Below are 26,665 nucleotides of genomic sequence, written 5' to 3' on the forward strand. Positions count from 1 at the left end.
GATTTCGCAGCACTTTAATCATGCCAATGCCCCTCCAAGTAATTCTCGTACTCTCCACCAAAATGCATAATCTGAGCAGCAGCATCCTCTGGCTTCTCGGCGAGGAACTCAAACTCTGGCAATACCAGGCTATCAGAGCCGGTGATCTTGAGCGCTAACTGCTCCCCGGCATCAAAATGAATGGCCGTGGGCCAGATCCATACCTCCATCTTGACAATCTCACCCGCCTTGACGTCAATGTCTTCATCATGAGCCAGCGTCTGCCAGTAGTTGGGCGACAGCTCCGGCGCGACCTTGCGCTTGGAGGCGCGGAGCTTGCCGTTGGGCCCTAGGTACTTGAGCGGGTTGATGTTGGGGATTTCCTTTGGATCAGATATCGGGAGTGCCTCAAGAGGAATGTTGAGGTGCTCGAGGTCTTTGCCGCTTGCATCTCGCTTGCGAATCTGGGCGTAGACGTCAAAGTCTGTGGCGGAGGGGCAGGATACGTGGACTACGAGCTTGGTTGGGCCCAGCAGCTGCGTGGACTTGGAAAAGGTGTGCGTGAAGACTATGGTTTCCGTACCCTCGTAGCCCAACGTCGTGGTATCAGTGTTGTTGGATTGCTGCAACGTCTTGTCGGCGCCCAAATAAAGACGCTGGAGTTTCGTGTTCGTGGCACTCGGTGAGAGCCAAGGAAGTGAGCCAAAAGGGAGACCGATGGTCGCGGGCTTGTTGTAGCCTAGCACGGCCAACCTGACTGGCGAAGTTTTCTCCCATTCGTTGTCGATGCCTTTCATGTAGCGGTCAAAGAACTTTTGCAAGTCATTGGTACGTTCTTGGCTGTACAGGTCGTACCACTCTTGCGTAGCATGGGTCACCATCCTAAGAAGAAGTCAGCTAACTGTAAACTGGGTCAGGGTACATGTATCGGACGAACCATTTGTTTTGATGAGGGATCTCCTCGAAGCCTCTGAAGCTCCCAATGGTATGTATCATCGTCGAATAACTGCCCAGGATGTAGGCCGGGACCTCGATCCTGTCCATGCGGGCCCTCTTGTCATCCCAGTACGCTCGGAGACCCTGCCCATGCTTGAGCAGCATCTCAACGCCGTTTTCCTGCTGGCCACGACCTAAAGCACAGTCAGTCGAATCGAATTGGGAAAAAGCCTATACACTGGAATAGGGCGGTGTGCCTCCTACCACGAATCACGTTTTGTATCATGGACCCGAACCCAATGGAAGGAATTCCGCCGCGGCACAGACTCTCGCGGATATAATCGCTCGCACCCTCCAGAGGGGCGATACACGCCAGATGAGGCGGCCTCTCGGCGGCTATGTACCACTGACACAGCGCAAGCCACGAGTTGCCAGCCATGGCGACCTTGCCTGTGCACCAGGGCAGCTTTGCGATACCCTCAATGGCGTCGTGGCCGTCTTGGCCCTCTGGGGTACCCCACGACCTCATGTCGCCTTCAGAGTCACCGCATCCTCTGGCGTCTGCGTTGATGATGGCATAGCCTTTCGGCACCCATTCAGCGGGGTCGAGTCTTGGAGGTAAGTCAGTCTTTCACGTCTGGTTGTAAGGGCGCGTGTAAGGGAGATCCCACCCCTCAAACGACTCGTAACCCGACAGCTTGCTCAGGGGAACGCCACATCGTAAAGGAACTGCGTGGAGATTTAGGGTGCCTAGAAAATACTATTAATATTTGGTACGCAACAGCACAATCGGCATCATATTGGGCCGTACCCGTGTCAGTCTTTCCGTAGGGCGACCACATCAGAATGGCGGGGACCTTCTCATCCGTCTTCGGCCGAAAGATGTCAACGCGGATGCGGGTCCCGTCACGCAGCGTCAACGGCTGGTCCCGCTCAAGGATGATGTCGCACGGGAGCGGACGATGATCTGGGGTCTTTTGACTTCCGGCTGAGAGCTCCACGCGGGAAGGCTCTTTGGGAGTTGGCCATGCTGGAGGGATAGTGGGGGTCTGGATGACTTCGATGTTGTTGACGATAAGTGGCGCCATTGTTGCTTAATCTAACAAACTCGCAGGGATAACTACCCGTTGATGCAGGTACGATGTTTGTCTAGAACAAGACTGTTAGCCTCTTTGATGGCGGCAGCATCGCCTGTTTGTTATATCGTTATTGTACGGGGCCATCGTAAATCCGAGCTCCCGGCTTGTCTTCACATCTCAAGGGACTCTGTAATTCCTCGGATTTGACCCAATTCCTGATGACGGATCGTCGAGTACGCCGAGAAACATGGCCCCCTTCACCGGCATGGCTCCACGGCAGATTCCCACTTGTGTACCAGCCAATGGCGTTGCCATTTTCGCCTTCTTGGGGCAATATTCGCCTGGGGGAGGTCCGAGGGCCTCGTACTTATTGGACTCAACCTGGGACCTGTTCATGTGTAGCCCTACAGTCTGCCTGTGCCATGCGAGACGTCGGAAAGGGCCTGGACATATCCATGTCGCATATGTTTGAGTTCTTCCCCGCCATTTGGCCCTGCTGATCACCCGAGGCACGTCAACTGTACGCTACCACCCCCGCCCGGTAGAGTCTAGGGATGGGTCCCGGCGACCTCGGGTGTTATGAACCCTCCGTTGGCCGATGAATAAATCGGGCAACTTGTCCGAGACGGCCGTATTCGTCCGTGATTCCTCTGGAGAGCTCCGTTCATCTTTATTCAGCCGCCCACCTCCCACCGGACGCCCGATTTTACGAGAGGGTCGCGACCCGGAGAAGTGGACGCTAGCGCAAGGGGGCAACTAAATATGTCAATTGCACGTTTTGAAGTGTTCTGTCCATGGCCACAAGTTACTGCATAAGATGCGTCTGGTCTGCTGTGTGATAATTATGGCGGGCAGCCAAAGTCAACCCTCCTAGGACAGTAAAGCACGAAACCTCACAATGAGCAGCAAAACAACATCAACAGCGCCGGCGCTCTATGTCGACGAAGACTGCAACTTCTCAGTCATCCGCAACCTCCCCATCCCCGACCCCGTAGATGGCGAGGTCCTGGTCAAGGTGCTCTACTCTGGCGTCAACCCCGCCGACGTCAAACACGCACCACACATCGGCGTCCGCTCAGTCACCCTCGGCTACGACTTCTGCGGCCGCGTCGTACGGGCCACCGGCGAGAATGCATCGTCCGCCTTTAAGCCCGACGATCTGGTGGCCGGTTACGTGCCCACCGGCGTGGGCAAACCGATGAGGCACGGCGCGCATCAGGAGTACCTGAGCTGTCCGGAAGACATGCTCTTCAAGGTCCCAGATAACCTGCCTCAGACGCACGCCGCAAGTCTCACGGTAGTGCTGACCACAGCCGCCGACGGGCTGTACAACATCTTTGGATACCCTCTTCCCGGGGAGAAGGCGAAGGAAGGTTTCAAGGCTGGTCCGCTGCTTATTTGGGGCGCATCCGCCAGCGTTGGAATTTGCATGCTGCAGTTAGCGCGGGAGAGTGGTGCGAGCCCCATTTTCGTGACCGCGTCGCCTGGGCGGCATGAGATGCTCACGAAGATGGGAGCGACGCGCTGCTTCGACTATAACGCCCCAGACGTGATTTCTCAGATCAAGAAGGCGGCGGAGGAGGCTGGCGCGGGGCCAATCCGCTACGCGGCCGATTGTGCGGGTTCTAAGGGTGAGGTCACCTCGGCAGCACAGACGGAGGCTTGTGTTGATGACAATGCTGTTGTTCTGTCCGTCGTGGCGAAGCCGGGTGGAAGAATCAAGATGCCGCTGGCATCGGCGAATACGGAAATTACACTACAGCTGGGCGGTGGTCCCCTTGTCACGATCCCTCCACGGCTGGAGGATTGGGGCAGAATGTGGAAGGCGTTGATGTGGTCTGTTGAGAATTACGGCACCAAGTTCTCGATTCCTGTCGTGGATGTGTTCAAGGGGACTGCGGAGGATGCGCTGGAAGAGGTGAGGAAGATTGCTGACCAGGGCAAGTTTGGTAAGCTTGTACTAGAGCATCCTTTGCTTTAAGATATGAGAGAGTCAGGGGATGAGCATGAGCATGGGCATGGAGTATCATTTCCCGAGGATTATCTTGTACAACATATGGCTGTCTACTCTGAGCCCTTCGCTGATTTGAACAAAAGCAATTTCATATGCACGCAAAAGACCCAAGATACTCATGATGTATACTACTCAGGTAATGAGACTGTAGATGTAAGGCCGGAGTCGGCCGGCCCCCTCGGCAGCTCAGGGCCGACGATAAGCAGCGCATTCCCGGACAAGCTCCGGTCCTGCGCCGGTCCAACGGGTCTAGACTCCGGTGAGTTTATCTCGGACCTATCAGCACCCGTGAAGCTATCCGGAACCCCACCATCTCCACTCCGGGTCGGCAACACAAAGGCCGCGCTCGGCTCCTGCATCGGCGGCCGCCCCTCCCCCCCTCCATCTCATCGGCTCTTTTGCAGTTCTCACACACCAGGATACCACGCATACTGGGCGCAGCCAACAGAAACGAAAAGTCTTTGCATGCTCTAAGCAGTCTGGCAGAGTCATTCTTGCGGCTATCTGTTGGCTTTACCGAGTGCTATCCTCTTCCGCCACACCCACACTTCCTCCCTCACTCACACTCCCGGCACCACTCAGTCCGTCAACCAACACCGGTGACCGGTCAGGACTCTGTGGTGCTCCACCAAAGTTCCTCTCGAGAAGAACCCCAAGGTGGAAGGCCCATCGTTTTCCTGACGAAATAGCGGGGATTCCGCACGTCTTTTCGGTACAACGGTCCAGCAGCAACAAACATCCTAGCAATCCGGGGAACTCGCAGGAAAACCCATACAATTCTCACTCGATTTTTTTCTTACCACACCTTATACCCCCCCAGTCACCAGTGACCTTTAATCGCTTTATGCCCCCCATCCAGCCCAGTTCGGCTTTGTCACCATTTGTTTCCCTTTCGAACCCCTCTCCTCTCCCATCCTGTCCTATCCTCCCCCCTTCCCACCCTGCGAAACGTTCAACCGACCTTCCTAGTTCTACCAGATCTTTAGAGTTGAGCCTCATAAACAAGCACTTCATTGGACGAAAGGCGTGATTCTGCGAAACCTAAGAGCTCTCTTCCCCCCTCTCTGTGATCGTACCTTATCCCATCCACACACCCAAGCATCCGTCCCGATGGCCGCCGATGCAGATGAACGGACGCCCCTCCTCAAAATCAAATCCGGCGCCGGGGCCGTGAAGCGGGTCGGTCGCGGCCTCTGGTCACCCGCAAACCGTATCCTCTTCGCCGGCTTCCTCGTCTCCCTGACACTAGGCCTCACTCAAGTTCCGTGCGCACAAGTCCACCCCTCTCTACTCACCCATGTTGTCCTATGGCATGGCCACGAGGATGTGTACCACAGTAACGGAAACTGACATGTAGTCTACAGCATCATCTACGTCTTCCGTGTAATGGCATGCGAGACCTTTTACAAGTCTCACGCGCCCTACGACGGCCCCGCCTCGGAAATGTGCCACCGCCGTGAGATTGACGCAAACACGGCCACCCAGGTCTCCATCCTCGGCATGACCACCTCCGTGTGCGGCATCCTTAACCTCTTCATCTGCGGCGACCTCATCAAGCGCTGGGGTACCCGCTGGGCCCTTATCAGCCAGACCGGCCTGCTCGGAATCCGCGTCTCGTGCCAGGTCCTCGCCGTGTCGCAGGGCGCGCAAAAGGGAATCGACATGATGCAGTACACGCAGCTTATTGGCATCTTTGGTGGGCCGAGAGGATACATGTAAGTACTTCACCTACCTACCTACAGAAAGTAAAGTGAGATGCGCTGGGATCGCGGCGCTAATGCAAGTGTAACCAAAGGCTGGTTTTGAACACGGCAATTGCGGAGGTTGTCGAAAGAAGAAAGCATACCGGCGTCTTTGGCCGGCTTCAGGGTGCAGTCATGATCGGTACCGCCATAGGCTACTTGCGTAGGTTGACACTCTGCCTTTCCTATCCTCGCCTGCTAATGAGTAATTAGTCGGCGGTGTCTTGGGTGATGTGTTCGGCATCACCAGTCCCTTCATCGTCGCCATCGGCTGCTTTGCCTTTGCAACAACCTACGGGGCCATCTTCTGGCCGGCACCCCCAGAAGAGACGGAAGAGACGGACGGCAAGACAACGCCGGGCGCTTCTGGCTTCCTGGCTCCTATCAAGGTGCTCATGCCGTCCAAGTACCGTCTCGAGTCCGGCAAGATTGTCAAGAACTACGGCCTCGTCTTTCTGGCCCTGGGCATCTTCTTCGGCGTGGTAAGTCTACTTTTTACAAATGCCTTGCGTGTATTTGCGGCTTCAGTCCTTGTACAACATCGCTAACGGTCCCCTAGTTCGCTACGGGTTATGCGCCCATCCTCATCCAGATGTACGCCACCTCCCGCTTCAACTTTGGCACAACGGAGAACGGTATCCTCATGTCCGGTAACTCGTGGATCCGCGGCATCTTCTTGATGTTCATCTTTCCGGAAATCATCGACAGCGGACGCAGATGGTTTGCCTCGTCGTCCCATGCCGGAGCTCTTCAAAAGACGCTCACCCAGGAGGAGCGGAGCGTCATCCCGACTCACCCCGAAGACATGGACCCGGCACCCGGCCTGATGAACGCTTCCGAGCCAACAAAGGCGCCGCCTGAAGAGGAGGATGAGGATAGCACCTTTGACCTGTTCTTCCTGAGGTGGAGCTTGGTGGTGGATGGCATCGTCACGTCCCTCGCGGCTTGGGCAACGGAGGGCTGGCATGTCTATGCCGGTGAGTCTCTCATTTTTGCTGCTCACTTTGCGCCGAACTCCAGAAACTAGAGCAAGATGCTGATTGCCTTCATTCGTAGCCGCTTTCCTGCTGCCATTTGCATCCGGATCGGCTCCTGCGGCCAAGGGCGTCATCACAGAAATGTGCCCGCCGCATATGCGACAAGATGCCCTCAGTGCCATCACCCTAGTTGAGAGTGCAGCGACTCTCACGACGCAAGGTATCTTTGGCTTTATATTTGCCACGCTGTCTGAGATGGGCAAGCCGAATCTCACCTTCTTTGTGAACGCCGTGAGTGCTCACGCATAAGTCTCTACATCTCTGGTGCTTGTTCTCTAATCGCTTTATAGGCTCTCGCCGTTGTCGCCGTGGGCATTCTTCTACTGGCTCATTATCCCCCGGTCAACAGTACGCGGGTCGAGGATGAGGCGAACGAAGAAAATGGTCAATCAAATTGAGACATGATTGAGTGCCGAAAATTGGCAGAAGTCACTCATCGGTCGTCATGAAGGATGAGTGAGATTAAGCTCATTCGCTCGATTCATCTACGACTCCGCGCCAAGGCCGATGAAAAGTTGGAATAAATGGTTTCCTCCCGTAAAGGCATTTTTCATTTGAACTCATATGCGGCGGCATCTAGCATTTAGAATCATAGGTGCACTTCAAAGGGTGCGCCGTAGAAGTCCATCGTCGGTGATTCTCATCGTGTGGGTATTGCGGATTTCAAACTCAAATATCGCTGGGATTGGTGTACATAAAACGGACAAAAGGATTTAAAGTGATTATTCAACGGTTTTGCTTCAAAAGGTACCTTCAGATTCATCGCGTGCCGCATCGCCGACTTTACCACGTTCTAGACCTTTTGCTTAATCACCAAAGCCTTCCAAAGTGTCCTAGATCTGCGTTCACCAGCCAAGGTCACGGCGGGGGTGGAGCGCCTGTCATCGGTCTTGGCTCGGCCTTCTGCTTCATGACATCAGCGGGCTGTTCGCATACATCATCGATTGCGTTCATGCGGATCGGTGCTTTGGCCCCGAATCTGGGATTCGCCTTGCACACTGCTACCTGGCGCCTGTGAGCTAACCACCAGATATCGAATTTGGATGATTTCCATTAATGAAAGATGGGAATCTGGCAGTGGCGTCTGGTCTCTTCCGGAGCTAGATCTCCGGAGTCTTGGTAGCGGCTGCATCTTGGATTGCTTCAAAACAAGTGCCGGTGTTTGCTTGATGGTCTAAATCGTCTTAGTCTACCGCGCCCTTTGGCCCCCGCAGCTCTGGTCTTCGTCACATCTTGTCTTTTGATCTGCATTCCGTGGCTCCTTCGAATTACTCCTATGCCCATTTGAAGCCTCCAAGTAACCAACTGGCTTCAGTGCCAGGATATCGGAGCATTCGCCGTGACATCCATCGACTGCCTGGTCTTCGTTACCGCGGAGTTATCCCCGAACTAGGACCGTAGCTCAGAGTCAAAAAAGGCGAAACGACGAAAAATGGAAAAGTCGAGAGGCCAAGGAGGCTCCGTACCAAGCGTCATCGATTCCTGCGACCCGCTCCTTGGAGAGCGGGTGCTAATGCGGGTATGGCCTAGTTCCGTAGTTCCCCATGCCGCTACGACCAGACATGGAGGTGACAAACACTCCTCCCCGTCTTCAGAATGCTTTCGACGTAGTAATCTGCAGGTTGTGATTCGCCCAACATGAGTGACGGTATTGTTCCTCCAGAACTGCGTCATGGCATTGAGTTTTGATGGCACTTTTTCTGTGTGTATGCCCGTTCGAGCGCCTCCACATAAAGTGCCCAAGCACCGGTGGGTGGCGGCACAGCTCACCATGTCTCTCTCTGGTATAAGACCTCTCTCAACACCTTCTGAATCTCATGGAGACTGTTCAAAGAATCATCAGACATCCCATTGAAACTGCTCAAAAGACGTTCAATATGGGTTCCACCGACACATCATTCGCAGCCCATGTGGCAGGCCAGTTCAGCACATATGAGAAGGACAGACAGATGACCTCCAAGGAGGCTATCTACAGCACCAGCAATGGTGTCCCGATGCCTCATCCCTACGAGACGCAGCGATGCGGCGAGAATGGTCCGTTGTTGCTCCAGGATTTCCACTTGATCGACCTCCTTTCTCACTTCGACCGCGAGCGCATCCCGGAGCGTGTCGTGCACGCCAAGGGCAGCGGTGCTCATGGCTTTTTCGAGTGTACGGATCCGATCCCCGAGCTTACGCAGGCCGATATCTTTGGTACCAAGGGCAAGAAGTGCCCCATCACCGTGCGCTTCTCGACTGTCGGCGGCGAGTCTGGCTCGCCGGATCTTGCTCGCGATCCTAGAGGATTCTCCGTCAAGTTCAGGACAGAGGATGGCAATTGGGACATGGTGGCGAACAATACGCCTGTGTTCTTCTTGAGAGATCCTGCGAAGTTCCCCATGTTCATTCACACACAGAAGCGTGATCCTCAGACGCATCTCAACCACATGGATGACTCTTTCATGGTATGTTTAAGCCTTATGATCGTACACATGTGACCCCTGCTCACATTTTCCCATAGTTCTGGAACTATTTGAGCGAGAACCCCGAGTCAATCCACCAAGTCATGATCTTGATGGGTGACCGTGGCATTCCTGATGGCTACCGTTTCATGCACGGCTACGCCGGTCACACGATGAAGCTCGTCAACAAGGACGGATCATGGGTCTACGCCCAGATTCACATGAAGTCCCAGCAGGGTACCAAATTCATCACACAAGAGGACTCTCTCACCAAGTCAGCCGACTACTCCGGCAAGGACCTCTTCGAGGCTATCCAGAACGGCGACTACCCCAAGTGGTCAGTCGAGATTCAGACCATGACACCCAAGGAGGCAGAGGATGCATGGGAGAACGACAAGATCAACGTCTTTGATCTCACGCACGTCTGGCCCCAGGGCAAGTACCCCCTCCGCAAGGTGGGCGAGTTCACCTTGAACGAGAACCCTCAAAACTACTTCGCCGAAGTCGAGCAGGTTGCTTTCAACCCCTCGCATATGCCCCCCGGCATCGAGCCCTCCGCCGACCCGGTCCTTCAGTCCCGTCTGTTCTCCTACCCCGACACCCACCGTCACCGCATCGGCGTCAACTACCAGCAACTCCCCGTCAACGCACCAAAGACCGCCCACAAGATGGCCAACTTCCAGCGCGATGGTGCCATGGCATTCTTTAACCAGGGTGCGCGCCCCAATTACCTCAGCTCCATTGATCCCGTTCAGTTCAAGGCCCGTACTGTCGACCTGGACAAGACGCACGGTCACTTCACCGGCCAGGCCATCACCTTCCTCTCCGAGATCAGACCAGAGGACTTTGTTGCGCCGCGCGCCCTGTGGCAGAAGGTTTGGGACGAGGATGCGCGCGAGCGATTCATCAACAATGTCACGGGCAAGATGGAGTTGTGTAAGAACCCGGAGCCTTTGAAGAAGCAGATTGCCATCTTCAGGGAGGTCGACCCCGAAATTGCTGAGCGCTTGGAGAAGAGCACCGGCATCAAGGGGTATGATGGCATTGCCAACCTGACTTTCAACGGTACACACAACGGCTTTGCAAGGGAGAAGAAGAACAAGTACGCCAATGGTATTGATGTCACGACATGCCAGAGTCTGACGGAGAACAATGGTGCGCCCATCAGAGGCACTCATCGTAACGTTGACAAGGTTGTCAACGGCGAGGGTGCGAGGCACTGAAGGTTTTTCGAGTTGTAGTATTAGAGATATCCATATAATATGAACATGACTTTTCTTTTCGCACATTATTCCACATTTTCCACTTTGCAGCCCGGTGTTGCCTGGATGCGTCGGGGCTGTGCTGACGGTGTGTCACCACCGCGGCGCTTGTGATTCGTCAAGAGGATCAATATTCAGCATGCGATGTGCCTTGCGAATAGCCGTACTTCATCTATCAACTCGACTCCTATATAGAGCTTAATGTTTCGAACCGATAAGAAATGCTTCAATCGCGCATCGCTGTATTTCCCTCGTTTAGCATCCTTCAGATAATAATTGGAACCAAGAGTTGCATCAGCAGGGCCATTCATCAACGAGACAAAATGGATATTTCATATGAGGCATTCTTCAGATCGTTAACAGGGGTTGCACAAGCTACTAAGGCTGCTTCTGATGAAATTGACAAAATCAAACAGCTGCTGTCTCCAGGCAACGAAGGCAGTGAGACCAAGACCAAATCGGCCAGTCTATCTTTTCAGGACTGGCAAGTCATCATCCAGCAAAATGTCACAAAAATGACCGAGACCACCATTCATATTGCACTCGTCGCAGTAGCAGTGTCATTCCTCCGCGAAACAGCCCGCCAAAACCAGCCCGCAACAGCAGACGACATCAGCCAATGCTGGACCATCATCCGCGACGCCCTCACATCCACAACTTCTTCTCAAACACAATTCACCGCTTCCCGCAGCGCACAAGGCTTCCTCTCGGTCCCGCTGTGCAGCTTGGTCAAAGACGGCAGCATCGACGAGCTCATTCGCCTGCACGTCTGGATGCCGGACGGCAAACGCGGGAACCCTGACTTTCACCTACACTCTCACCAGCCGTTTGCGCAGAGCTGGATCTTGGCAGGGCAGGGCGTGGATCACTCCTATGAAGTTGATCCTGTCGAAGATCCAGCCGAAGCTACGCACGCAGGATATGCTCTCGCGTGGAACGACGGGAAGGGAGCCAATACGGCGTACAAGACGCATCAGGCATCCTCTACTGTACAAAATACGGGGAAGCTCTTCCGAGCTGTAAAGATTCATACCGAGGCTCATGCTAGGGGGTCAACGTACACAGTTCCGGCGGCAGAGTTCCACGTCTCAGAAGTTGCACCAGATGCTTTACATGCGACCATCTTCTTCTTTGATTCAAACCGTGGCTTTGTGAAGGATGCCGGAGTTCTTGGGCCGAAGGATGGGGACTCATTTACACAATTACGAGATCCGGCTGGAGTGACGCCCGCAGAGCTCGCTGAAGCGGTGTACCAAGCTAGATTACGAGAGGGATTAGACTGAGAGCCAACGATTGGGGTTATAAAGATACTTAGAATGTCATTTCATATGTTCCAAGGTGCCTCCGGTAACTTGATACCTGTAGCAAGAAACGTTGGTTCTATTGGTTTTGTAGTTGCTGTATTCATAACACTTAATGCATAGCTCAGTCCTATCAGAAACTTACTTTCCAACCACCTCCGTAGACAAATCCTCGGGCCAGACAGGCTGGTCAACACCATTACCTCTCGTGCCTACATTGTACCTCATTTCCACCGCGTTATTGCCATATTGCAGAACAGGCTTGACAACCCAGAAAGTTCCATCAACCGCTTTTGACGCTCGCATCTCAAAGAACTGAGGGTTGAAGAGAACCTGCGCGTCGTACTCCTGAAGCAGCTTGGACATGACTGGGACATTGTGGGCCATTGTGTGGAAGTGCCGGAAAACGGGTGAGCCATGACGCTCCCAGACTTCTCTCCAGATAGCTTCAGGATATGTCCCGCATGAGCGGACGAGCCATTGAGAATAGTAGTTGAGGGCGACCTGTTGGGGGACATCAGGTTAGCTGGAAAGCACCGTAAAGTTGGAGTTGTTTTCATCGGTAGATCGAGACTTACATCGACGCCATAACTTCCTCCTTCCTCGGCGCGCTTCATGAGAGCATCAAGAACAGCAGTGCTTCCACAAACTCCAGCACTATCTCGTATTTTAGTATACTTCTAGCAATTCCAGACGAGTGGTTTGGTCCTTCTGTGCTGTAACATACCAGTAGTCTGAGTTCGGGAACACCGGAGTAACCGCCTCATTTAGACCCATCGCCTTTCCATACTCTAACGAGACACCACAGCACTTGGCTACTTGTCAGTCGAGTTTCCAAAAGAGGTCTTTTTGCAATGTGTCACTCACGGCGTCACTGATTTGCTGCCATCCACCACGCCCCTGCCAGGGTCCATGCCATCCGTAACAATTCTCACGGACGTGGATGATTCCACGCTGGCGATCCTTCACCAGCTCCAGAATCTCCTTGCGACCGAAACCGTGCTTCTCCATGGCGCCGGGGCGGTATCCATCAACAACGACATCAGCATCCCTGATCAACGCCCTCAGCTTCTCCTTGTCTTCGTCCTTGGTGAGATCCAAGTGGCAATTCCACTTGCCCCAGTTGAGATCCTGGTGCAGAGACGACATGTCCGTGATCTTGTCTGAGGTGACGCGCATGACGCTCGCTCCCATCTCCGCCAGGTCGCGCGAAATGACCGGCGCAGCGATGATTCGGGTCAGATCCACGATCTTGAGGCCGGCGAGGGGTCTCTTGGCTGACGAGGGTAGGCTTGAGTTTTCGGACCACCAAGATGCGGGCTGTGTGGAGCCTTCGACTTTTGCGATCTCGTAGAGTCCAACGTTGCTGTTCGCTTTGCCGTGCTCGCTCGCGAAGTATTCGTCAGACGACCAAGCGATTGTGCCAGACTGCTGCGCCTCGTCGTTGAGTAAAGCGTCCAGGTCTTTGGAGTCCATCTCGGCGATGACCTTCTGGGTTCTCTCAAAGACCGATTCGTAGGTATCATCCGCTGGGCCATCTTCAGGCAAACCCAGAGCCTTGAGAATGGGGTCGGGGTTTATGCCGCCTACAGTACTTCGTCAGATGCGAGAGCCCAAAGGACCTATGGTTGATTTCGTTCAATGAAGGAGTGTCTCACCGTGAAGCTGGTAATACCGTCCATCCTTTGTCTTATGAATGTTCGTCACCAGAGCTCGATGCAAGCTGGCGGCGGTCCTGTGCTTGTCCGTTTCTGGGAACATCTTCATGGCCTCGGGCACAAAGTTCATGAGCGCCATGGGTGTAAACTTGCCATCCTTACCGATGAGCTGGGCAATGAGAGGCGAAAAGTAGAACAAGCTTGCATGGTCACTAGAAACTGTGTGAGTTCCCTCTGCAAGGGCCTTCTACGGGATCAAGGCGGACTGAGGTTATTGTTGAATTGACTTACGTGTTGATGGTGACATTCGTCGGCTCCTTGTTGTACTTCTTGAGAATCAGCCGGTTGAGCATGGTTGCCTCCAATGCTTTCAAAGCCGAGATGCTTTCGGCAAATCGCCAGTTGATCGGAACGCTTGGCTTGCTTAAACCCTCAAACTTGACATGTTGACTGAGAGACTTGAGGTCACCAGGAAGGTCCTTCATCAAGGGATTGTTCAGAATGCCGTGTTGGAACACAGCCTCCGCCTCTTGTGGCACAGAATATTCTCCTATCGAGCCCATGATTGATGGCTTTGGTAGTTATCTGATAGCTCTTGAGTTGGAATGAGAACCGTGATATGAGTTATCAAGAATCAATAATCCAATGAGGAAAGATGAAAGGCTCGTGCGAAGAGCGCGTCTTTTCAGGGTCTCCGCCGAAATCTTATACCAAAGCTCACATTTCCCAACGACGTCTTTCGAGTGTCAAATTAATCGTGTTGTCGATCTTCGGGCCGTTGTAAGTCCCCGCAATCCTGCCAGTGCGCTCTGTCGTCACATTCGAGCCGCTGCCAGTGGGCGTCAGACCTCGTCTCATCAAGATTTGTGGTGGAGCGGCATGTGAGAGACGTTTCGCCGCCGATGCATCTCATCTTCGGCGTACTTATCAAACATCTTCCGATAGTCGGTATGCAATATTGTTAGTCATGCCTCTGGAAAAGAGTCGTCCTTGTTGTTGTCCGCTTCGTAGTTGAATAAGAAGGATGTAGGATGTGGGTTTCAGCGGCACATGCACTGCTCTGCCAAGATGTAGAAGGTCTTTTCCGAGAGAGAGACTTTGATTTCTGATTATAGACAATGTTGAATTAATGCAAGGCGACTGAAACTGCATAACAAAGTAAGTCGACATATTCGACATCTGTCACATAGGCTCGGTGTTGAAAGCAATGACGCTTCAAGAAAATTCATTCAATCCGTGAGGTTTGACGAGACGATGCTACCAACTTTTATCACATGGTGAAAGTGAGATTCAATGAATCTGAATAACAAGTAGGCTCTTCTTCATGCTTGCAAAAGACATGACCAACATCTCATCTCACTATCTTCAGGTCATTATCGCGACTAACACGGCTAGGTGCGCCTAGAGGGCAAGACGCAAAAAGGCCGGATTAGGACACAGACATAACTGAAGCGCGATGAGAGCTGTATGAATTAAGAATGCGGCAGTCTGATGTATTGTGCAGCGTTGGTTGGTGTTCAGAGGCGGGTGGCCCTCCATGATTGATGCTTATAACTGAGATCATCCGATGAGGTTGCTAGGTAAAGTTGTTTCTCACGCAATGGATTGCTAATTTCCTCGTTGAGATTTGTTAAAGGCTTCTCAGATGAGCTTATTGAGTTCACTTATGGGTAAGTACTCGGCAGAGGATACTTCTTGTTCTGCCGGTTTCGTTGCGAGCCAGTGAGCCCCCGGAATTTCAAGCCATGATACTATGTCTCGCCGAGCCCTCATGATCAGTGCAGAGTAGGCCTTCGAAAGTTGTCCGTCTGGGGTACGGATTGAATCCTATAGCGGGGAATGCGGAGAGAGGCCGGGGTAGTTCGCTGCTGGAGTTCTTCAACGGTGATGACGGCACTATCTTACAGCGCTTGAGTGAGCGGAAACAAGGTCCAAAAGGCATCGATAGAGCCAGGAAACAAAATACCGGCGGCGTATGGAGCGCATGACTCTGCCCCGCAGTCTCAAAAAGCCGCGGCCGTCTCAAGCAGATTCGAGATGGGATTGTCAGAAAAGACGGTCAGGCGCTCTTCGCGGCAGCTCTCCAAGTTGATAGAACCCTGCATGAGCCCTTCAAAATGTAGGGGACCATGGATGGCCAGTGGCAGGGGGGGGGCACATGTCTGCAAGAAGGGGGTCAGGATGACTTGGCTTTAGCGGGCGCTACCGACATGGGCTAAAGGCTAAGCCTCCATGGCCTTGAAATGCCTCATCCTACCTGATGGGTGAGTCGGTGACAGGTAAGGTGGTTAAATGGGAGCAGAAGATCGGGGCTAGTAACGAAATAGATGAGCGGGCTCCCATCGGTGGCCTCCTTCGTCCTGTCTTGCGGGCGCTCGCGGGAGGAAACAACGGCTGCCCCATCTAACGTAATGAACGAGTATTGATATCCGATCCGATAGCCGTGGATGTCTTTTTCTACTTGTTTTGTATTCCCAGGTTTGATTCTTCATACATTCAAGTTGTTCTGCCCTTGCTATACGTTCTCCCTCTTACTTTTGTGAGTGTTGGTATGTGTAGTTGGTTCAGGGCGCGTTTCCGTCATCGAGCTCGAGTTGGTAATCGCAGCGGCATCCCGCCTCGTCCCGTAACGTGAGGCATTTCCATTTCATGTCGCAGCCGAAGCACACTCAACCCCTTCTTCATCCCAAGGCGTCGAGGCCCAAAGGCGAGGCATCCATTCGGGGCTGCTTGCTTGGAGCACGTTGAGTGGCATCATGGACCTTTCAATCACGAATTTCAACGTGGTGATTAGTGTGCTCGGCGGATGGCTCGTCTTATTCGGCACCTTTTCGTATCTCATCAAAGAGAACCTGTATCTCTCTGAAGCCCGTAAGTGAACTATAGACTTCCCTTACCTGTCACTTTGTCTTCTTCTTCTGCTTCTACTCTTTCACCATGACTGTAATAAGGCATATCGCACTAGCTAACCAACCCTACTGCAAAAAGTCGTCTCCCTCCTCGGAGGCGTAACTTTCACTCATGTCGCCAAGCTCCTCAAGCCCGGCGAGTACGCCGTCTCCGAAGATGCCGTCGCCTCCGTGACCCTCGACTTCAGCCGCCTGGTCCTCGGCGTCCAGCTCGTCCTCGCCGGCGTCCAGCTGCCGAGCCGCTACCTTCGCACAGAGTGGAAGTCCCTCTGCCTCCTCCTCGGCCCCGGCATGATCGGTATGTGGACCTGCACCAGCGCCGTCGTCTGGCTCCTCGTCCCGGGCCTGCCTCTCGTTCACGCTCTCGCCATCGCGGCCTGCATCACCCCGACCGACCCGGTTCTCTCCACCACGATTGTCAAGGGCCGGTTTGCCGAGGAGAACGTGCCTGAGGACCTGCAGCAGATCATTGTCGCGGAGTCCGGAGCGAATGATGGCCTGGGGTACCCCTTTCTCTTCCTCGCGCTCTACCTCATCAAGTACACCGAGAGCGACGGCAACCCAGCCTCGAGCGAGGGCGGATTCGGTGCCGCGCTCAGCCTCTTCTTCGGCCAGACGTGCGTCTACGTCGTGCTCATGAGCGTCTTCTATGGCTGGGTCGTCGGCCTGCTCGCGCAGAGACTGCTCCACTGGGCCGAGCGACGCAAGTACGTCGAGCGGGAATGCTTCCTCCTCTTTCCCATCGGCATGGCCATCTTCATCCTCGGCACGTGCGGCATGGTCGGCAGTGACGACGTCCTGGCGTGCTTCATCGCGGGCAACGTCTTCACCTGGAACGACTGGTTCCGTCTCGAGACTGTAGAGGACCCCGTGCAGCCCGCCGTCGACATGATGCTCAACATGGCCATCTTCATGTGGCTGGGAGCTGTGTGTCCGTGGGAGAGCTTCTGGAACTCTGAGCTGATTAGTCCCGGTCGTCTGGTCGCGCTGGGTGTTCTTGTCTTGCTGCTGAGACGCCTTCCAGTCATACTCGGCTTGCACCGCTACATCCGCCAGATCCGGGGTCCACGACAGGCGCTTTTTGTTGGATACTTTGGCCCCATTGGCGTTTCTGCCATCTTCTATCTCTACGTCGGCCTCGAGTTCCTGGAGACTCTGACGGATGACGACGGCCAGCGAGCGGACGCGAAACAGCTGGGCGAAACCATGCTTGTCACCATCTGGTTCTTGATCATCTGCAGCATTGTGAGTGACACTAGTTTTCGAGAGTTCTCGACAGCTGAATCTCTTTCGGAAGGCAATATACTGACGTTGTTTAGGTGATTCACGGTGTAAGCGTGCCCATCGCCAAGCTCGGCAAATCGACGTACGACCGACTCTGCCCTCGCAGCGTTTCTTTGCCCGCGTGATAGAATAGTCCAACTACAAATTACCGTGGCAATGTCGAGATGACACTAAACTATCTTACCTCTCAATCTCTGCGACTTTGTTTTGGCTATTTATTCATTGTTCACGTCTCTTGATTCCCTAGGTACCCTATCATCGCATTGCATCACATTGCATCTCGCCTAGTGCATTAGAGTGGTTAGCGCATTTGGTCTTTGTTTGAATGATCGCATCGTATGTTCTTCGTTGGTTGCATACTTGAAGCGAGTTCTCGTGTTCCTGATCAGTCTATCATTTTATACTGCATCTTCACCTAGCGTTAACGTTATAGATCCCATTCAGAGCACTCTTACGTGTAGACAGCATCGATCTTTGAGCTATTCGCAATTGAATGATTCTCTTCAACATGTCTGATAAGCGTGCCTTGAGGCAATCTACATGTACTTCTACCGTTCCAGCTCGATTGTCCTGCTCCTCCGTATCTGGTGGTCCTCCTCTTCATACCGATAGAGCTGCCGTCCTGGAAGTCGCACTGCGTGATCCAGCGCGACTGGTAGCCCCCGATGCCTGCCACGTAACATCACCAGGCATAGAACGAGCTTGCTCCCGACGTGCCAGGCGCCGCAAAAGCTGTACGCGTCAGTTGGTATGCCGACTGATATTCCGACCGTACCGTATGCTGAGACGACCTCGAATATGATGTTAAAGACCGAAAATGTCACGGGATCCTGAATGAATTTCGACGTCTCGATGATGGTGATTATCAAAACAGCTAGGACCAGCCACCAGAGGTCATGGGCAAGCTGCCCGCGAATCTGGTGACTGATAAAACTAACGCGGCTCTCACCCTGCTCGGCGCCGCTCTGGCCGAGTCCGGGTCCCTTCGGTGGCACAACGCCGACACCATGAAAGCTCATGAAGGTGCTCTTGAATGCACGGCGGGCTTCAACGACCGGAACTGAACGGCTAAGTCGGCGTGCCAAGACAGAAGGTCGGGCAGAAGCTGCGCCAATGCTAGTAGTGCGTGCCAATGTCGGAGGTCGACTGCCTATAGGGAGCAGGGGATCGGCCACCTCAGGGTCGTTCTCGGATGCGGTGTCTATGTCGTCGCTGTATATTCCGAGCGATCGCTCCTCGTAAATATTGGAGTGGCGCATAGTGATGACAACGGGGTATACCGAGATGTACATCATTATAACGTAGAGTAGCTGTAAGCCGATGAAGAGGCCTGAGATAGGGACGACGTAGAAACCTCCGGACCGGACAGCTATCCGGTATGTTAGTCTCCTCCTGCTGAACATCGTGATGTTTCAAAGGATGAACGAGTGGAAGGCTTACCAAGCGCTTGAAAGAGACCATTGAGCACCCGATAGCCTGTGGGTATCTTCTCGATGACAGAATTCCCAATGTTGAGAACCTCAAAGGCCACCCAGTCCACAGAGTTGAGGGAAACCAGCATGAACAAAAGCCACCAAGAGGGCCGAGAAGGAAAGAGATTGGTGTAGACACGACGAGGGTATTTTAGGATAAACTCTAGGGTAGCTTTGAGGTCGACGAAGGCGTCTTCTCGCGTGGTTGTGTTTAGAAGGCGGAGAGAGGACCAGATGATGAGACGAAGGAAGAGGGGGTAGGCAGTGTTTCCTGCCAAAATCAAAAGACCCATTGTGATGAGAACGTACGGCGCCTGTTGGAAAGGGATCATGTTGGCGTCCAGGAGCGACATGCCCGAATTATTAAAGGCAGAAACGGCGTTGAAGATACCGAGCCACCAAGGATTGATACCGTTAGCCCTCGCGGTATCGGGCATGTAGTTGTTCATCCAGGCTCCGAGGGCAAGGGATGCCAGAACCTGCCACAGGAAGAAATAGGTTGGTACCAACATGGCTAGGACCTTGAGAGCACGGTATTCGCAGCCGCCGAGATGATCGCGTTCATCGCTGCTTAGGTCGTGAAATTGGCCATGGCGACTAGCCGAACGGTGTTTCAAGAAGTCGCGAGTGTCTGCGTTGACATTAGTCGGATCTTCTGGGGCATTGTAGGGTCTTCTCAAGGGCCGCGCTGTTCCATTCGGGTTGCCGGGAAGAGAGACTCCCGTTGATGCGGCTTGGTTTTCGGCGACATTGGGGTGCGGTGCATCGTCAAAGGTAATGTGGCCCGGTGCCTGCGAGTCCGTCACCTCTTGGGTGCTTCCGGGCGCATCCTCAGGCGCATCCTCGAGTGTAGACCGGCGGCGATCTTTGGGAGAGGCTTCTATAGCATCCGCTCGTTTGTCGTCTGTTCGATTTTCGCCCTTCTCCGACTCGGCAGTCTTTGTAGCTCTGAGAGACTGGTCTGGAGGAGGAGGTGCTGACTGCGATTTACCAAAGGAGAATGCCATCTGCAGCCTGGGCAAGTCGAGAGGTAATCGCGGCAAGCCTAGCGATATGGTACTACCCTGGCGACTGAGTTTACGCGCGCGCTCTGCTCGGACGATTTCATCGAAGCGCTTCTCAAAGACATGTTTGCGGGCCAAGACCGTCCAGATGGAGACCCAAATGGTGCTGCCCAAGAGCAGTAGGATGAAAAGCAGCGATTGCTGCCATGTCGTCAGTTGGCTGAGGTTGACGGTATTGAGGCCTGCCTCGGTCATGGCAGACACGACAAGGAAGAGGCTATCAGTGTAGCTGACCGAGAACGCTGGATCGGACGACCCCCAGAAGATGACGGACGTGACTAGACAGACGAGGATGAAGTAGGCATAATGAATGGTGATGAAGTTGAGGGGCGGTAAATAGCGGCGCAAGCGACCCGAGAAGCGTGCGAGCCACCGCTCGAGGGAGCTGATGGAACTCATGCGCGGATTGCTAGAGACTTGGAGAGGTTGTCGATGGAAATATGTTGATGTACATAGGATGCATTAGGGAGAGAGTCGTCGTGATCGTTGTTGATGTGCCAAGAGGACGTCGAGGGCGACGGCGACAGCGTCAGATGACGGCACTCAACTGCGCGCTTGACGTACATGGTCCCCTAAACCAGAGTACGTACATTGTTGATTGCTGTGCCATGTTTCGCGCTATTTGAGACGGGCGGTGCAGTGGTAAGAGACAGAGAGGGACAAGGTCCGGCAGTCTGCTCACTTGAAATTAAACTTCAACGGGCGCACCTCCTCATGTTGATTGAGCTTACCTCATCTCACTCTTCCTTCGTCGTTCATCTCACTTCTCTCACTTCACTTCACTTCACTTCACTTCACTCACTCATCTCCCACTTGAAACACTCGGTCTTATTCCCACCATGTCACTCACGTTCTCATGCTATTTGATCACTTGTAAGAAATGCGTCGGTCAACTGCCGATCAAGGGATGCTGAGCCTAATAAAAACCAGCTAAGCAACACCAGTAAGCCCAAAGGCAGCCTCGACACCGACACCATATCCTCCCCACCCGTTAAACTCATTCACAAACACGTCGGCAGCTCGTTGATAGAGTCCGCCTGAAGCCCCCCAAGTCTCTTCAACCACCTTCATACCTCTGACGACCTTCGGGAAGTGCACGTCAGTCATCCACTTGCTCTTCAATGAGTTCTTGAAAATTGTGTCCCACGCAGGTGTCTCGCCACCGTGCGACAACCCTTCTTCATCCCAGTCGAGGCCCGGTCGAAGCTGTGCGATGTACACCATCATCACATAGAGGCCGTATTGTCTCATCACCGAAACTTTCTGCTCATGCGACCAGAGCGGCAGAAGAATGCGCAGAGCATGTGCAAAAGTCAGAATGTGAGCCACGAAGAAATCGAACATACCCTCCTCGTTATTGCGCGTTTCCATGAACAGCTCCGCTGCCATCTTGGCGCAGTCCCCGAGCTGCGAGTCTGGATTCTCGACGACCCACGCGTGCCAGTGTTCAATTACTTCAGATCTAAATCTGCCGAGGAGTGTGAAGAGATTCACGAACCCCGGGGAATCGACGTAGCCATCGAATCTCTTGTCGGCACGAATACGACCCAAGACTTCCTTGATGCTTTTGGTCTTGTAAGTTGACGTGTCCAGTGGAGGGTTATCCAGAATCTCGTGAGTCGGATCGTACTCCGTGCAACCCATACTCAAGGCTTCCGTGGCGACCTTTTCGTCATCAAACTCGTATGCGTATGCAAGATGGATGAAAGGGTGACCGACTGCGATGATGAAAAGTTAGTCAAAACCAGATATATCACCGGACGTGATGAGAAATAGCCTAAGGTAGAGAACGGAAGACTTACGCCCTCCAGAAAATCCGTTGATGATCGGTTCAGGTCCAGCCCAGACATAGTCTTCTACAACCTTTTTCCAGTCGCCGCCGTATTTCGCAACTTCACCGTCAAAGAATATGGCATAGGCCGCAGTGTATGGCTTCTGCCCAAGAAACTTCCTCCAGTTGTATGTGGTGACCTCTTCATGCGTGATTCGTTTGTCGTCAGATTCGACTAGATGAGGGGATTCGACGTCGAAAATATGCTGTAACTGCGTGTCTGTCGCGCCGAGAAGATAAGACGACCCAAGAGCCTGCCACATGTGAAGTGGTTATATCAGCCTCCGTCCCGATGATCAAGTACCGAGGTATAAGTGAATAGTGGCCGAGCATCAAGCTCGAGGAATACTCACATGCGGCATATGGTTGTGTAAAATTAGTCGAGGGTCTCGAAGAATGGCGTGCTCATTGTGGTTACGGTTCAGCAGCTTCTTGAGCTTTACTGATGTAGGATCGCTCAGCTTCGACAAACGGTGGGGAGGGACTTGCTCAAGCTTGATCGACATGGTGACACCTTGGAAGTTAGAATAAGGTAATTTAGGTTTGAATAATGAACAATAATGTGCTCGATATCAACGATGGCCAGTAGTCTCTGCTCGACTTTCAAGACAGTCATTTTATACTTGGTATAACGTTCCGCTAACAGTATCCACAGCGGCAACGGCCCGGACAACTAGTCACCAGTTTCCAACATCCATCATCCGATTGGAGTCTCAGTATGGGGAATACGGCTTTTGAATTATCCCCGCAATCAAAGAAGCGAATAAGCTTAAGGGGTGGGATTCGGCGAACGGACATCGCCACAACCGAGCTCTTCACTACAGAGCCGGCGTCACTCCGGAAATCTTCAAAAGGTCCGAGACTCCGACGACGTGCTTCGGTACAACCAGGCCTCAAGGACGAGCCGAGAACGCCGTCAGCCAAGTTCGTAACGTTATGCCAAGTCAGCTAGGGATATCAGGTCGTATCTCGGTTCATTCGAAAAGTTGATAGGTTCCCCCATTCGTTCGTGAGTCTGATAGACATGAGTCTAAGAAAGCAACTATGGGCGAACAGACGATTCAGCCCGGACAGGAGACCAACATGAGCCATAGTGATGCCACGGACGACAGCGATACTGCAATGGTGAATTCTAACTTGGTTGACTGGGATGGACCAGACGACCCAGAAAATCCGATGAACTGGTCAAAGAGCCAGAAGGCTCTATTCATCACGACACTTGGGTACATCTCAACCCTCAGGTATGGCTCATTATTCAACCTAAGAAAGCAGAATCACACAACAAGACTGCATCAATACTAATACGAATTGTTATCGCAGCCCTCTGGCATCATCGATTGCGGCACCGGGAATTGCTTCCATCAAGTCCGATTTCAACGTCACGGACATATACGTCGGGGCGTTCATGATATCAGGATTTCTCATCGGCTACTGCTGTGGTCCACTATTCATCGCACCACTTTCAGAGATGTACGGTCGCTATGTTCTATACAACGCTGGCAGTCTCTTGTTTCTCATTTTTAACGTCGCATGCTCCGTGGCACCCAACTCGGGCAGCATGATTGCGTTTCGCATCTTTGCTGGCATAGGCGGATCTGCCCCGTTGACTCTTGGGGCTGCGTCGCTGGCAGACACAATTCCGAGAGAGAAGAGAGGAGTTGCCATGATGGTCTGGACTCTTGGGCCGATGGTGGGCCCAACCATAGGGCCCATTGCGGGAGGGTATTTATCAGAAACGATAGGCTGGCGATGGTCTTTTCGAGTGGTGTCTGTTGCTGTGAGTTGATACTCTGGTCATAGCCGCTTTGTGTTCTTTAATCACAGCTGACGTGACTTTGAAGGCTGGCGTAGCTGCCCTCGGCACAGCATTCTGCATGCCCGAATCATACGCCCTGACCCTTCTCGAGCGAAAGGCACGACGACTTCGCCTGCAGACCAGAAACCCACACCTGGAATCTGTTCTAGCAACCCACCGCAAGCCAAAAGACCTCTTCATGTTCTCCATTCTTCGACCGGCAAAGATGATGTTTCTCTCGCCCATTGTTTTCTGCCTTTCAATTTATATGGCCATCCTCTATGGCTACCTCTACCTGCTTTTCACAACCTTCCCCCAAGTTTTCAAGCAGCAGTACGGATTTTCTCAAGGGTCAGCGGGGCTGGCGTACATCGGCATCGGCGTGGGGTCCGTGATCGGTCTCCTGTTTGCCGGTCTAGTGTCAGACAGGCTTGTGCTGAAGTTGTCACTCAGAAATGACGGGCAATTTCAGCCGGAATAAGTCAAACCCCCCACTTCCTGGCACCCCCCTGTTTCTGGCACCCACAAAAACGATGGGATCACAACCCAACCTCCTCATTACTATTAACTATTGATCCTCAACCACACCCACTACAATACAACTGCCAGCCTCACTAGGGCATTCAGAGTCGCTGGATTCAGCCGTAATAACCTCCTTTTCACCCGCTTCGATTTGAGCCCGATGGATATCCCTGATGTTCGCAAACTTCGTGTTGGGATCGATCTGAACAGTCTTCCTCTTCCTAACTGCAGCGTTGGTAACTTGAGCCTCAGGTGAGCCAGCTGCTGCTGGGCAGCTGCCAGTTGCCAGGCCTGCTCTGTGAAGCCTTTTTTCACCTTCCTGAACAGCAGCCGTTGAGTGCTGGTATCATTGTCGAGTTGGGTGTATAAGTGCAGTTGACCGCTGAGCTCTGCCAGCTTCCTGGGTGTCGACCAGACCACTGCAGAGGAAGCAGAATCCCATGGCTCAACAGGGTAGTTTGTTGACCATTATGGCATCGCTTTTGCCCCGACTGGTTGGTTTGGGTGTGGTGGGCTTAGCAGAAGGCTCAGGTAATACCATAGGGTTCATCAGGGGCTTAACCATCGCTACAGGGTGTAGACCAGTCCACTTCCAACCACTTCTGATGTTCGAGACTGATAGACCAGCAAGTCGAGCCTTCTGGTAACAGTCCAGGAAGTTCCTTTTACCTATAATGGTAGAGTCGTTCCATTGAGACAAGTAACCGAGCTCCTTCCGATAGGCTGACTTAACAGGGCTGAAGACAGACTGGTCAAGTGGCTGGAGGACATGAGAGGAGTGTGGTGGTAAGAACAGTAAATGGATATTGTTAATATAGCAATTCCACATGAAGTCTGTCGTCGTATGACTCCCATGCCCATCCACAATCAACAGTCGAGCCTCGCCTCAGCCTCGGGCATAGTCTGTGGGATAAACACCTTCTCTAACCATTCAATGGCAGTTAAGTCTGTAGTCCAGCCATTATCTGTTGCTGTAAACTCCCACCCATCGTATGGAACCAGATGTAATGGAAACCACTGTTGTTGGACCGTCTTCCCTTGAAAATGATAAGAGGACGAAGTGCCCTACCCAAGGCTGAGATACACTCAATGATAGAGACCCATGCCCTCGACCCAGGTTGTTTCTTGCGAACAGACGTCGTCTCAGCCATGCCCAGCACTAACCCATTAGCTCCTGACCCTCGAGGATGCCAGTCTCATCCATATTATATCTGTTGGCTGGTTTGATGTCCTTGATCTCAGGGATAGCAAGGAACTTAAACCAGTTCCTAATGACCTCAGTAGATGCCCCATTAACGCGTCTAGAATCGATGGAACGACTTCTCTGAACCTTAATGATAGGGTTCCTTCTCACGAAGGCATAGATCCAGCCTTTTCCTAATGGTTTGGTATCCCAGCAGCAGCCAGAACTCGCTCTGCGAATTCCTTCACCTGTTGGTGCGTTGGTGCGAGGCCCAGCGAAGCCTGAATGCGAACCCATTGTGCCAGCTTACTCTCCTGGTCAGGAGACAGCCTCTGCCAGTCAGCAAAAGCCACTTTCCTAGTCTGACCACCTTGGAGACGTAGTTGGAGGGTTGATCGTGGTATCCCATACTCCAATGAGGCTCTCTTTTGACTCTTGCCGTTTGAGATGTCCTCGAGAGCCTGACGAAGCTGATCTTCGGTATATTGAGGCATTAGATATAGAAGAAGGTATGTGCAAAAATGAGCTCGAATTGAAAATGTTGTGATAAAAGGAGGTTGGGGGTGGGCATTGCGTTGTGGTGGATTTTCGCGTTTTTGTGGGTGCCAGAAACAGGGGGGTGCCGGGAAGTGGGGGGTTTGACTTATCGACTGCCCCCCATGCTTATAGGCGCTATCCTGGTCCCCATAGGACTCTTCTGGTATGGCTGGACCACAGAAAAACAGCTTCAATGGATGCTACCTATCGTAGGAACAGCCATCCTAGGATGTGGGATTGTTATAGTCCTGGTAAGAAACTGCACCTACCTATGTGACTGTCTCATCAGTACTGACGTGTGTATCTTGAAGATGTCGATCTCGACCTATCTGGTTGACGCATTTACGACATACGCTGCTTCAGCCATGGCAGCCAGCACAGTAACCAGGTCATTGTTGGGCGCATTCCTGCCCCTGGCTGGTGACCGGTTGTACCAGAGCCTAGGGCTCGGATGGGGAAACTCACTCCTCGGCTTCATTGCTTTTGCCATGATCCCAATCCCCTTAGTTTTCTATAAGTACGGTCAGGTCATCAGGGAAATGAAACTCTTCAAGACTGAGTTCTAGGTGGGAAGAACGCGCACACAGAGGCTTTTGAGTCGAACGATGGAAAAGGGGCA

General features: G+C 53.0%; 9 protein-coding genes across 9 annotated transcripts; 5 read left to right on the forward strand and 4 right to left on the reverse strand.

Moving 5' to 3' along the window:
* Positions 1-14: 14 nt before the first annotated feature.
* On the reverse strand, positions 15-2,266 carry HER10_EVM0009056 (uncharacterized protein; the record flags this gene model as incomplete). Its single annotated transcript, XM_035478557.1, has 5 exons — positions 1,727-2,266; positions 1,587-1,665; positions 1,180-1,526; positions 917-1,109; positions 15-861 (listed from the first exon to the last, which is right to left on the reverse strand). The coding sequence occupies exons 1-5, from the start codon at positions 2,001-2,003 to the stop codon at positions 15-17; spliced, it is 1,743 nt and encodes a 580-aa protein (XP_035334238.1). The 5' UTR covers positions 2,004-2,266.
* A 626-nt stretch (positions 2,267-2,892) lies between these two features.
* On the forward strand, positions 2,893-7,185 carry HER10_EVM0011526 (major facilitator superfamily transporter; the record flags this gene model as incomplete). The annotated part of the gene is made up of 10 exons (XM_035480956.1): positions 2,893-3,131; positions 3,198-3,610; positions 3,644-3,943; positions 5,135-5,273; positions 5,373-5,723; positions 5,804-5,913; positions 5,964-6,232; positions 6,310-6,727; positions 6,807-7,018; positions 7,078-7,185. The coding sequence occupies 10 exons, from the start codon at positions 2,893-2,895 to the stop codon at positions 7,183-7,185; spliced, it is 2,559 nt and encodes an 852-aa protein (XP_035334420.1).
* Positions 7,186-8,584: 1,399 nt separating this feature from the next.
* On the forward strand, positions 8,585-10,451 carry HER10_EVM0005775 (catalase; the record flags this gene model as incomplete). The annotated part of the gene is made up of 2 exons (XM_035475379.1): positions 8,585-9,231; positions 9,288-10,451. The coding sequence occupies exons 1-2, from the start codon at positions 8,605-8,607 to the stop codon at positions 10,449-10,451; spliced, it is 1,791 nt and encodes a 596-aa protein (XP_035334003.1). The 5' UTR covers positions 8,585-8,604.
* Positions 10,452-10,732: 281 nt separating this feature from the next.
* HER10_EVM0001778 (uncharacterized protein) lies at positions 10,733-11,773 on the forward strand (the record flags this gene model as incomplete). Its single annotated transcript, XM_035471513.1, has 1 exon — positions 10,733-11,773. The coding sequence occupies exon 1, from the start codon at positions 10,814-10,816 to the stop codon at positions 11,771-11,773; it is 960 nt and encodes a 319-aa protein (XP_035333747.1). The 5' UTR covers positions 10,733-10,813.
* Positions 11,774-11,932: 159 nt separating this feature from the next.
* HER10_EVM0013194 (uncharacterized protein) lies at positions 11,933-14,012 on the reverse strand (the record flags this gene model as incomplete). Its single annotated transcript, XM_035482558.1, has 6 exons — positions 11,933-12,295; positions 12,370-12,448; positions 12,519-12,601; positions 12,659-13,377; positions 13,450-13,661; positions 13,741-14,012. The coding sequence occupies 6 exons, from the start codon at positions 14,010-14,012 to the stop codon at positions 11,933-11,935; spliced, it is 1,728 nt and encodes a 575-aa protein (XP_035334524.1).
* Positions 14,013-15,935: 1,923 nt separating this feature from the next.
* On the forward strand, positions 15,936-18,088 carry HER10_EVM0005647 (sodium/hydrogen exchanger family protein). Its single transcript, XM_035475253.1, has 3 exons — positions 15,936-16,320; positions 16,438-17,603; positions 17,678-18,088. The coding sequence occupies exons 1-3, from the start codon at positions 16,206-16,208 to the stop codon at positions 17,765-17,767; spliced, it is 1,371 nt and encodes a 456-aa protein (XP_035333996.1). The 5' UTR covers positions 15,936-16,205; the 3' UTR covers positions 17,768-18,088.
* A 99-nt stretch (positions 18,089-18,187) lies between these two features.
* Positions 18,188-20,810, reverse strand: HER10_EVM0000700 (uncharacterized protein). Its single transcript, XM_035470470.1, has 2 exons — positions 19,083-20,810; positions 18,188-19,011 (listed from the first exon to the last, which is right to left on the reverse strand). The coding sequence occupies exons 1-2, from the start codon at positions 20,575-20,577 to the stop codon at positions 18,191-18,193; spliced, it is 2,316 nt and encodes a 771-aa protein (XP_035333667.1). The 5' UTR covers positions 20,578-20,810; the 3' UTR covers positions 18,188-18,190.
* A 298-nt stretch (positions 20,811-21,108) lies between these two features.
* HER10_EVM0008493 (uncharacterized protein) lies at positions 21,109-22,515 on the reverse strand (the record flags this gene model as incomplete). Its single annotated transcript, XM_035478011.1, has 3 exons — positions 21,109-21,896; positions 21,981-22,263; positions 22,363-22,515. The coding sequence occupies 3 exons, from the start codon at positions 22,513-22,515 to the stop codon at positions 21,109-21,111; spliced, it is 1,224 nt and encodes a 407-aa protein (XP_035334198.1).
* Positions 22,516-23,053: 538 nt separating this feature from the next.
* On the forward strand, positions 23,054-26,612 carry HER10_EVM0010408 (fluconazole resistance protein; the record flags this gene model as incomplete). The annotated part of the gene is made up of 5 exons (XM_035479868.1): positions 23,054-23,250; positions 23,330-23,771; positions 23,851-24,248; positions 26,066-26,297; positions 26,358-26,612. 5 exons carry the CDS (start codon positions 23,054-23,056, stop codon positions 26,610-26,612), a joined length of 1,524 nt encoding a protein of 507 aa, XP_035334328.1.
* Positions 26,613-26,665: the final 53 nt, after the last annotated feature.

This window comes from Colletotrichum scovillei (genome assembly GCF_011075155.1).
Source record: "Colletotrichum scovillei strain TJNH1 chromosome Unknown Contig00005, whole genome shotgun sequence".
Classification (NCBI taxonomy): Eukaryota; Fungi; Ascomycota; class Sordariomycetes; order Glomerellales; family Glomerellaceae; genus Colletotrichum; species Colletotrichum scovillei.

Coding starts and splice junctions, on each gene's coding strand:
- HER10_EVM0005647 (XM_035475253.1), top strand. CDS start 16,206: ATGGACCTTTCAATCACGAATTTCAACGTGGTGATTAGTGTGCTCGGC. Junction 16,321..16,437: donor CCTGTATCTCTCTGAAGCCC/GTAAGTGAACTA, acceptor TACTGCAAAAAG/TCGTCTCCCTCCTCGGAGGC. Junction 17,604..17,677: donor TCTTGATCATCTGCAGCATT/GTGAGTGACACT, acceptor GACGTTGTTTAG/GTGATTCACGGTGTAAGCGT.
- HER10_EVM0000700 (XM_035470470.1), bottom strand. CDS start 20,577: ATGAGTTCCATCAGCTCCCTCGAGCGGTGGCTCGCACGCTTCTCGGGT. Junction 19,012..19,082: donor TGGTCTCTTTCAAGCGCTTG/GTAAGCCTTCCA, acceptor CATACCGGATAG/CTGTCCGGTCCGGAGGTTTC.